General features: G+C 43.3%; 1 protein-coding gene across 1 annotated transcript in view; it reads right to left on the bottom strand.

The window, feature by feature from the left end:
* Positions 1-578: 578 nt before the first annotated feature.
* LOC136573456 (vomeronasal type-2 receptor 26-like) overlaps positions 579-11,563 on the bottom strand; it is a 113,488-nt gene continuing 102,503 nt past the window's right edge. The window contains exon 6 of the mRNA XM_066574745.1: positions 579-1,483. Coding sequence (XP_066430842.1) covers positions 579-1,483 — 905 coding nt within the window. The remainder of the gene's footprint in view (positions 1,484-11,563) is intronic.

Raw genomic sequence — 11,563 nt, 5'->3', positions numbered from 1 at the left:
GATCTAGCATACTGGACTTGGTACATACTACTACTCAAAGCCACAGTCGAGCTAACTATATGTATATGACTGTGGCTTTGAGTAGTAGTATGTACCAAGTCCAACATGTTAGATCTGAGAAATATATATATATATATATATATATATATATATATATATATATACTTGTGTATTGATACCAGCCACTGTATTGCTCAAAAGAAAATACAACTGATCATGTGTAGATTCACATGCTTTTATATGCCTGTTGTATACTTGTGATTGTTCAATAAAGACTTTAAACTTTTTAATAGTGCGCAATGGGAATTTTTAGATGGCTGCTAATATAATAGCAATTGAGGGTGGTGTAGAGAATAGGGAAGGCTCCAGTGTGGAAAAATGAATACTCCAGGGATGGGGGGTGGACTGATCAGCTGTACTTAAGGCTGGGGCCACCTGCACTACGACATGGAGCGGGGATAGGATAGGTTGACGAGATATGATAAGTGGGTAGGTACATGTCCTGGGAATGGGTGGTTTGATGAGATATGTACATACTGTACTACTTTATATTATCAGGTGGTAATATTTTGCCAACATTACTTCTTTTTCCCCAGCAGATCAATTTTTCTATTCATTTCAGATTTGAACAAAATGATAAAACATTTTTGGAAAAACACACAACCTAAAAGTCCAGCGCTGGATGCCATTACTGCAAATATCTCCACCACTACCATATATTTCCCTCTGGTACTCAGATAAGCCGGGATCATGGAGATCCAGACACTGCAGAACAGCAGCATGCTGAAGGTGATGTACTTGGCCTCATTAAAACTGTCCGGTAATGTCCTCGCCATGAAAGCCAGAGCAAAGCTCACTGCTGCCAAGAGCCCCATATAACCCAGCATGGAGTAGAAGCAGATATTTGATCCTTCATTACACTGAATGATGATCTTCTCAGGATAAGACTGAGTGTCCAGGTCCTGGAATGGGGGAAAAATAGACAACCAGATAACACAGATGACAACTTGAATAGATGAGCACAACACTACTATGCTATAGGGCAGCTTCACATTCATCCATTTTCTCCAGGGATTTCCAGGCTTGGTGGACTTAAAAGCAGCACAAACCATAGTAGTCTTTGCGAGAAGTGAAGAGACGGCTATTGAGAAAAAAATCCCAAAACTGGTTTCCCGTAATCTACAAGTTACGTCACTGGGACGACCAAGAAACAAGAAGACAGAGAGGAAGCTGAGGATTATGGAAACCAGGAGGAGATAACTCAGGTTCCTGTTATTAGCTTTAACAATAGGAGTGTCCCGGTAGAAGATAAATATTCCAAATATGAAACTTGTCACAAGACATCCGAAGACCGAGATACCAGAAAATACAGAAGCCATTGTGTCATTCTGGTAAGAGATGAATTCAACAACTTTAGGCAGGCATCGGTCTCTCTTCTCATTTGGCCATTCATGACTTTGGCATTTAATACAGTCCTCAGCATCTGTAGGGATATTTCATAAAACATTAAATGTCACATCTGTCTATCTATCTTTCCATCCATCTATCCTTTGGCATAAGCTTTCCCAAGATGACTCATTTCCTGGACAACGTGAAAAGTTATTTGTAGCCCTTTAGGCTGTTTTCATGGTTTTGTTGCATTTTTGAACCATAATTAAAAAAATATGTAAAGGGGCGTGGCTAAGCCTGCAACGAGGTCGGGTGTGCAGGGAATGAGCACCTCAACTGGACTCTCTGGAACTTGACATTTAGAGGTGTCCCAGGCTCTAATTACTACTGAGGATAAGGTAGAAGATCTCCAGAGTTTGCCAAGCTACAGGGAGAGGGTCTTACAACCTTCCCCGGCTGCTCAGAACACCCGCAGCTCTGTGGGCCCAGCGTGGCAGGAAGCCGGGGGCTAAATTTTGGAGGAGGCAGAGGAGACTGCAAAAGAAAAAGCTGAAAACAAGCTGTGTAGCGAGCGCTGGGGCTGCGGATAGGAGAGGCAGCTTACTGAGGGAGAAACATCCGGGCACTGACATCAGGCAGAGGTAAGGAGGCTGGAAGTGGTGTCCGTGATCCCCTGCACTGCACTGAAGCCCCGGGAGCACAGAGTGCGGTCACTACACAGAAGTGCTGCTGCCGGCAAACTCACTCAAGATAAGTGAGCTTCACACAGCAGGGAGGCTGACAGGAGGGAGACCGGGGCTGACTGAGCTTCACACAGCAGGGAGGCTGACAGGAGGTAGACTGGGGCTGACTGAGCTTCACACAGCAGGGAGGCTGACAGGAGGGAGACCGGGGCTGACTGAGCTTCACACAGCAGGGAGGCTGACAGGAGGTAGACTGGGGCTGACTGAGCTTCACACAGCAGGGAGGCTGACAGGAGGGAGACCGGGGCTGACTGAGCTTCACACAGCAGGGAGGCTGACAGGAGGGAGACCGGGGCTGACTGAGCTTCACACAGCAGGGAGGCTGACAGGAGGGAGACCGGGGCTGACTGAGCTTCACACAGCAGGGAGGCTGACCGGAGGGAGACCGGGCTGACTGAGCTTCACACAGCAGGGAGGCTGACCGGAGGTAGACTGGGGCTGACTGCTGTGAGGGAGAGCAAAGGAAAGTGCACCGCCATTAAGACCTGCAAAGTAGGCTTGATAAGATAAGCTCCAACGCTCCCGCTGCCCCCCTCCTCCCCCCCCCCCTCTCTCACAGAAGTGTGCTGAGAAGCACTGAGTCTATCACACTCAGGACCCTGAGAGCAGACACAATCACAGCATTTACAGAGGAGTCAGAAGCTAGGAGAGAGGGGACAATAAGAAAGCAGTGAATAAAAGAGAATATCATAAAGATTAAAACAAGAGGAGGAATAGGCTGGACAAACTGCTTACTTTATAACAAGGTGCAGGCTGACATAGCTGCACTGATCCTCCATACTACACCCCCCTCCTTCTCCCCCCACCTTTCTCCTCTAGATCTCTCTTTCCCGCCATCACCCGGGGAGGTGTGAGAGGTAGGAGAAGATATAAAGAAAGAATCTGTAGAGCCTAGCTCTAATTTTTCCTGAACTCCAGAATTGCAGTTCTAAACAAACAATTTTGCCTTTAATTTTTCTTCCTTCTAAGCAATCAATCTCCAGTAGAATAAGCTCTACCATACAACAAATTTTTCAGGACCCTCCTGCAGAGTGTCCGTCCTCATCACAATCCCTCCCACCTCCTCCTGCCCTCCATTACACCAGACAAGAGAGTATTATACTCTGAAAAAGAAAAAAACAAAAAACAAAACAAGAACACCATAATACTCTCCGCCATCGCGGCCCCGGAGGCCCTTGGTCCATTTGAGACCCAGCTCCATTACAAAAAAACAAAAAGGAGCCAAAACACCCTCCTCAGGGAGAAATAATGCAATAATCAACATGCACAAGTAATAATCCTGCGACTCTAGCGTAGCTTAAACATAAACAAAAAAAAGATGGGCAAACCTGGAAGGGATAAGTGCAGAGACGCTGAAGACACACCAAAAGGAAGCAAAAGCCAATCAGAAATAGATAAATACTTAAAAAAAGACATTTCTCTCCAGCTGCACAAAAATTAAAATTATGCGCAACCCCCCCGGATCAAGACGCAACAGACTCCGACGCTGAGTGCGCATCAGTAAACTCTGACCAGGGCGAAGACCAAGACCGAGGCCCGATCTCCCGATCCTTTCTTAAAAAGATTATGACACAGTCGCTCTCACCGGTCCTTAAAGATCTCGCCGATATCAAATCCGAAGTAAAGCATATTGGACGTAGAGTAGAGGACCTTGAAACCTCCTACCAAGAATTAACTCAACATAGTGAAGCAGTCCAAAAAAATCTTCTAACCCAACAAGAACACCTAAATCAAGCCCTTTTGATGGTAGAAGATCAAGAAAACAGAAGTAGGAGAAAGAATATTAGACTGAGAGGCCTACCTGAATCTATATCAAATGAAGCCTTTAAATCAACCGCCATGCAGATTTACCAATCCCTGCTAGGTAAAGAAAGGTCAGACAACATAGTAATCGAGCGCATCCATAGAGCTCTCCGCCCACGACCCACACCATCGACTCCCCCTCGGGATGTGATCTGCGGACTACTGAGCTACGTGGACACAGCTGCTATTCTTCAAAAATCAAGAGAGACATCAGAGATTCTTTTCGAAAATAACAAAATCCAACTCTTCCAGGACTTAGCTCCCAGCACTCTGGCCAAGAGACGCATTCTAAAACCCCTCAGAGACGCCATGAGAGCAAAGAAATTACCCGTTAAGTGGCTCTACCCCTTCGGTCTGGCCACTTTTAAAGAAGGACAGCAGATCACGATTAGATCCCCAGAAGACCTGGAAGCTGCATGGGAAAAGATGGGAATCCCTCCCATAGAGATCCCCTCCTGGATGCCTGTCCACATACAACAACAGATACTTCAACTCTCAAGAACAGAGGGATGGAACCTCAAATCAAAAGCCAAGACGCCCAGAAAAACCTGAATCCTGCCTGATGCGAGTTTGGGAATCTCTCATAACTACCCCGGCGAGTAACTACGACTCAAGATCGAGATACTACACGGGAGTATCCTACTCTCAAAAGTTTATTACTATCCCCTCGCTTGTATTTCTTCTTTTTCTCTCCTTTTCTTTTTCTAATTTACCATCTCTACCAGTCACCGGTCAAGACAGAGATTGAAAGTCTACAGAGGAGAATTTTTCAAGCAACGAGAGATACTGTACTTCTAACGGACCGGGTGACCAACAGAACTGTGAGTTGGGGGTACCCCCCCCCCAAGGGGCTGTGTTTCCATTGTTGCTGGTTTTTCTACCCCGCTACACTCACCCCTGAACGGGAAAGACTTACCTCGCTAGGCGGGAGGATTGTTTGGCCTTCCTCTCGCTGGGATCCCTAGGTCCTGATTGAACAGAAATCCTCTATATACTCTGGAGGCCGGGGCCCTGGTGAGAGGGATGCATACACCTTAGCGAGCACTGGTACCCGCCTTCTGGACTTTGTCTTGTTGACTAGGAGAGGGTTAGCAGATAACCCCCTTCCTTACACATACGTCAGCTCGAATCTTCAGTACAATACGATATTATAGTTCTAACCAAGTCTCGGTGGCATGCTCGAAGGTTATGGAGTGTGCCCACCCATCCCCTGTTTACACGAGCAGGGAGAGGAGCCCTCACCGGCCCCCTCTATTTAAGGCTCAAAAAAAGGCGCTGAGAGGTTCTTTCCCCCGGTGTGGACCTTTCTCTGCTCGAGTTTTTCTACAATGTTCTACTTGCCATCTTTTGAGGCAAGTATTGTATATAGTTCTTTTTTTCACTGTCAACGAGCTGACCTGCCAATTAATACTACTATCTGTGAGCAAATTAAGACACATCAACCATCGGACATACACTCAACATGGCTAACATTAAATACACATCCTTCAACGTCAGAGGCATGAATACACCTCAAAAAAGGAGCCAAAAATTCTCTTTATTACAAAAATTAAAATTCGAAATAGTGTTCCTCCAGGAGACTCACCTAAGACACAATCACATACCCAAACTCCCATCCCAAATTTACAATCAATGGTTCCACAGTACATACTCCTCAGCTGCTAGAGGGGTCTCCATTGCGATTGGGAAAAATATTCCATTCACCCCCACACTCCAAATAACCGACCCTAGAGGCAGATACATCTTTTTAAAAGGCACAATAGCCAATAGTAAAATATCTTTTGCAAACTTATATGCACCAAATCAAAATCAGATCCCGTGGCTAATCCGCACCCTGGGTAAATTTTCAGAACTAGCAGAAAGCCTGATGGTTGTAGGACGTGACTTTAATGTTGCAATAGACCCCTCCAGAGACACTACCTCATCTGTGCAAACAATTCCACACAGACAAATCCGCAAACTAAAAAGCACTGTAACGGAAATGAATCTCCACGACGCCTGGAGAATTCTACACCCTGAAGATAGAGAATATACTTATTTCTCCCACGTTCATTCAACTTATCACAGAATAGATTACCTGTTAATTTCTGGGAAACACATTCAATCTGTTAGGGAGGCCGTTATCAGTCCCACTACAATCTCCGATCACGCACCAATATCTCTATCAGCACCAACACATAATCTCCCCCTTAGAGAGTGGTCCTGGCGACTAAACAACACATTAATAAGCAACGAAAAACACTGTTCCGAACTTTCCAGTAAACTCGAAGAATTCTTTGATATAAACAGCACCCCAGACATCCCCCCCCCCCCCCCCCCGATCCTTTGGGAATCACATAAAGCATTCATCAGAGGAGAATTAATAGCCCTGGGATCGGCGGTTAAAAAGCAGCGGGATAAGGAAATAGATTCCCTGTTAGCGCAGATCGCAAGCCTTGAGAATTTACACAGAAACTCCTTAAATAAAGACACTCTCCAAGACTTGAAGGATCTTAGAGAAAAACTCAAAAATAGCCTTAATATAAAAGCTGCAAAAACCCTTCTTTCCTCCAAATATAAGATCTACATGCATGGAGACAAAGGCTCTAAAACAATGTCAAAACTAATAAAAAAACAAAAAGAAAAAAATTTTATCTACAAAATAAAAACGAAACTAAACAACACTGCAACTTCAACAAAGGAAATTGCCAAGGAGTTCGAGGAATTCTACAAAGGCCTATATAACCTTTCCATTGATAACTTAATGGAAGACAACAACCATATCGCTAAATCAACATCGGCTTTTCTGGAAAATCTCAGACTACCTACACTAACTGAAGAGGACAAACTGACTCTACTTAACCCTATCACTATCTCCGAAGTAGAAAAAGTACTCAATTCCATACCCAATGGAAAAAGCCCAAGTCCAGACGGCCTACCAATAAACTACTACAAAACATTCTCCAGACAACTACTACCAAAATTCACGAGTTTATGCAATTCCCTCCTGTCGGGTTCAGGTCTCCCCAAACAAGCTCTGGAAGCTTTCATTACCCTGATCCCAAAAGAGGGTAAAGACTCAGAGCAATGCAGCAACTAACCCCCTATATCGCTACTAAACGTAGACCTTAAAATCTGGACAAAAATCCTGGCCCAACGCATATCCCTGCTCCTAGATAAGCTTACACATCCAGATCAAGCGGGCTTTGTCCCACACAGAGAAGGAAAATTGAACACATCTCGCATCATAAATGCAATCCACTACGCCAGAAACAACAAAATACCACTAGTACTATTAGGGACTGATGCCGAAAAGGCATTCGATAGGGTAAGTTGGAACTTCATGGAAAACACGCTAATAAAATTTGGCTTTCCCAATCAATTTATTAAAGCCATTCTCACTCTTTACTTAAACCCATCAGCTAGAATTCAAGTAAATGGAACCCTCTCAAATCCTTTCCCGATTACGAATGGGACTAGGCAGGGCTGCCCATTATCCCCCACTTTATTTGTTTTAGTAATGGAGACCCTCCTACAGCAAATCAGACAAAATCCCAACATCCAAGGTCTGAAAGTAGGAAATACCATTCATACTACAGCTGCATTCGCAGATGACCTACTCATACTAATGACCAACCCAAAAACGGCCTTTCCAGAAATATCTAAAATTTTTGAACAATTCGGCAAGATATCAAATTTTAAAGTAAACCTTGGAAAATCAGAAGCCTTAAATATATCTACCCCAACCAACATAATTACGCCCTTACAGAAACAATACCCTTTCAAATGGCCCCTTTCTAATATTAAGTATTTGGGTATTTCTCTAACCGCGAACCCCTCCCAACTTTTCAAAGCAAACTATATCCCCCTTCTCAAGAAGGTTGAAAGCCAACTGCAACACTTCAATGTTCCCTTGATATCTTGGATGGGAAGGAAAAATTTAATATCCACCTACATTCTCCCATACATCCTATACACTCTGCGGACGGTCCCAATAGATGTTCCCCATCATTTCTTTACCAAACTACATCAACTTTTTACAAGCTTCATTTGGAACAAACGCAAACCCCGCCTGGCACTCATGTATCTAAATTAAAAAAAAGCACAGGGAGGCTTCGGACTTCCGAATATATCCCACTACTACAAAGCAATACATATCGACAGATGGTTATCTCTAGTAGATAATAAAATAAACTCTCCCTCAATCGAGATAGAAAGATCCATGATAAACCAGAAGAGACAATATCTTCTTTGGTCCAATGACCCACCATCACCAAAAACTAAATTAATTAGCCCAACCACAAGGGGAACAATCAGAGTCATATGCCACCTAAGAAACGAAAAGGGAGGTCACTCCAAACTGTCACCAATGACACCCGCAGCATTAACCCCTTCAATATTAGGCAACAAACCAAAAAGAATGTTAAATCCTTGGACAAAACTAAACACTACAACGATACATGATATTATCAAAGGGGATAAAATCACAAACCTAGATCATATCAGCACACTCATTCCGAACACTCCCCTAAATTCCTTAGACAGGCTAGGCTTATACACCTCACTAAAAAAATTACAAACACAACATAGAGAACGACTGAGAGACCCATTGTGGTTTGAAACATACCTTTCACGACCTGAACAACCCCGGAAGCTCATGACACGCCTATATAAGGGCCTGTTATTAAACACCTCATCTGACAAACCATGGTTCGTTAGAACCTGGGAAAAGGAACTCGGGATCAACCTGGATAAGGAAGACACCACAAGAGTCCTTAATAGCTCACATGGTTTCTCTCAGTGCGTTAGAATACAAGAAAAATCTTACAAAATTCTCACCCGTTGGTATAAGACACCAGTCACACTCTTCAAAGCAAAGCTAACTCCAACAGATGTGTGTTGGAGATGCGAATCACACAAAGGAGATATGACGCATATATGGTGGCATTGCCCAATCATTAAATCTTTCTGGCAACAGATCACTACTCACATAAATAAAATATGCGGTACCTCACTCACTCTCACTCCTGAGGAAGTGCTACTATGGCTACCTTCCAGACAGCTAATCCCCTCAAAAAGGCACCTTCCTACAACACTCATTACAGCAGCAAAACTTCTTATACCGCTACACTGGAAAAAGAAAACAGTCCCTACTATATCTCAATGGAAAGACAAAGTATCCCAAATATATCGGTTCGAAGAGATCGCTGCATGGGAATCGGGCACAAGAAACAAATTCCTACTGACCTGGACACCATGGATCTTATCCCAAAAGAACATACCATAAAGGTGTACTCCACTTAAGCTCACAGACCACACACTTAAATAGTGTAAGGCAGCTAATTAGCGAAACCAGTAACCTCTCGTTGACAGATCTACACCGTTTACACCCCCTCCCTCCCTCCCCTTTCCTTCTTCCCCTTTCCTACTCATTTGATTTGTTTATCTTACTATCTATGACTTCTTGTAGCAGTAACGGAGACACTAGGCTACACTAGAGATTCCTCATTCAACATTAAACAAAACCTAGCAATCTACAATCAACGGTTTGGAATCGATCAAGACTTGGAAAGTCAACGCCAACCTTATACCACCTGGCACTTCCCACAGCTCATGCGATATGAGCTACTAGTTTAGCAACTCCGAACTCACTCAACCACCAAGTACACACAACTTGAGCCATTACTCACACAGCCCCTCTATGGAATAGAGCACATAATATTGTACACACACATACATTCAAAACACCCCATAGACTATTACTTCCTCAAGCCAAATAAGCCTAGTGACTGCCAAACTGCATAAACACAATGTTCACAGGACCTGCGTGTCCTATATTTGATGATACACTGTACTGAGTATACTCTGTTCTCACCCACTGCTTCAACCCTTGTTTTAATGACTTTCAATAAAAAAAAGATTGTTTTAACAAAAAAAAAAACTACATTCATTTTTAAGGAATTGCATACTCTATTAGAAATGGCACATGGATTTAAATAATACCGCATGCAGGTTTTTATGCGTTTTTTAATTGTATGTAAAGTGTGACATCATATACAGGAGATACCCAGGTTATACAAGCACAGTACAAATTACTATATAGAGAAAGTTGCCTAACTTATACCAGCTGTGAATATATAATTATATGCAGGAGATACCCAGGTTATACCATGGCGATCAGCGAGTGACGACGACGGCAGGACTGTGAAATCTGGAAGCCCCTGCTGGAAAAAATGCCAGTAGTGAATCTAGATCCACTAATTAGTGACCCACAAGAAGAGCTGAGAAGTTTTGCGAGGAAAAAACTCTCCAGTTTAGACAGAATTATTTTGTACAAAATGATGATACTTCCCAGGATTCTCTACATCTTGCGTACAATGATAGTCCCCCTTCCCTTAACCCCTTGAGTGGCAGGTTTCCTATCACCCTGTCGTGCCCACCAGGGCAGGTTTTTTAAAATGGTCTAATCATTGAATTTCAACTAATTTTGCAGTTGCGTCTCAAGAGCCATAACTTTTTCATTTTTCCATTGACATGGCCATGTGAGGGCTTGTTTTTTGCGGGACAAGTTGTGATTTTTTAAAGAGGGGGGAGGAAAAAAAGAAATGGGGAAAAAAGAAAAAAAGGGGCCATGTCATTAAGGGGTTAAATAATGTATTAACTTCCTTCTCTGGGTCATTACGACGCACACGGATATCACATGTGTGATTGTATTTTTGATTTTTTACAAAGTAAAGGGAGACAAGTGTTTTTTTTTTTTTTTTTAATAATTGTTTTTACTTTTTTAAAAAAATTTTTTTATTTTTTAATTTTTTTTTGTCCATATAGGGGACTTCCACAGGGACCCATCAGGACCCCTGATCACATTCCGGGGGTCCGATGGTGACAGCCCTTTACATGCTGCAGTGACAGCCCTTTACATGCTGCAGTCACATAGACTGCAGCATGTAAAGGGTTAACACAGCAGAGATCGGAGGTTTTCTCTGATCTCTGCTGTAAGAGCTAGTACCTAGCTGTCCTCTGACAGCTAACAACCAGCTCTCCCTGCCACAGAGACCATCGGCTTGCTTCTGACAAGCCGATGGTCTCTATGGCAACTTGTAAACAAAGCAGGACATTGTCGACATGTCGGCAATATCTTCTGCTGGTTTTTCAAAGCCCTTGCACTGCTCTGTGTGGGTCTGTGCAGGCAGAGCACACTGTCACAGCTTGTGGCATTGTGCTCTGCAGCTCCCATAGTGATACATAGCCCGGAAATCTTCCAGGCAGTATCGCTATGAGCAGTGGAGCTCGGCCCCGGAAATTTTCCGGGCGTGCCACTCAAGGGGTTAAAGTTAATAAATATACTTCAGAAACAACTGCAGACATTAATCTAGAATGATAAGCAACCAATAGTAGCAGCATCAATATTATATGCCTCAAGTAAAAAAGAGGGGTTATGGGAGTACTGAAGATTTCAGCATATCACAACACAATTTAATTAACAGGAGGTGTACCATTACATGGAGTACTTTGACGTATGCTTGGGCCCCAAAACATTTTTATCCAGAAAGCCCTAAAATAAAATCTTTAATTATGGCCAGCCCTCAAGTACATCGCAAACCAAAGAATCTCTCCCAAGAAAAGAGATCCCTCTACTAATTAAAAGT

Source organism: Eleutherodactylus coqui, chromosome 7 (assembly GCF_035609145.1).
Source record: "Eleutherodactylus coqui strain aEleCoq1 chromosome 7, aEleCoq1.hap1, whole genome shotgun sequence".
Classification (NCBI taxonomy): domain Eukaryota; kingdom Metazoa; phylum Chordata; class Amphibia; order Anura; family Eleutherodactylidae; genus Eleutherodactylus; species Eleutherodactylus coqui.
The sequence above is the reverse complement of the archived record's forward strand: the minus strand, read 5'-3'. Positions and strand labels throughout refer to the sequence as shown.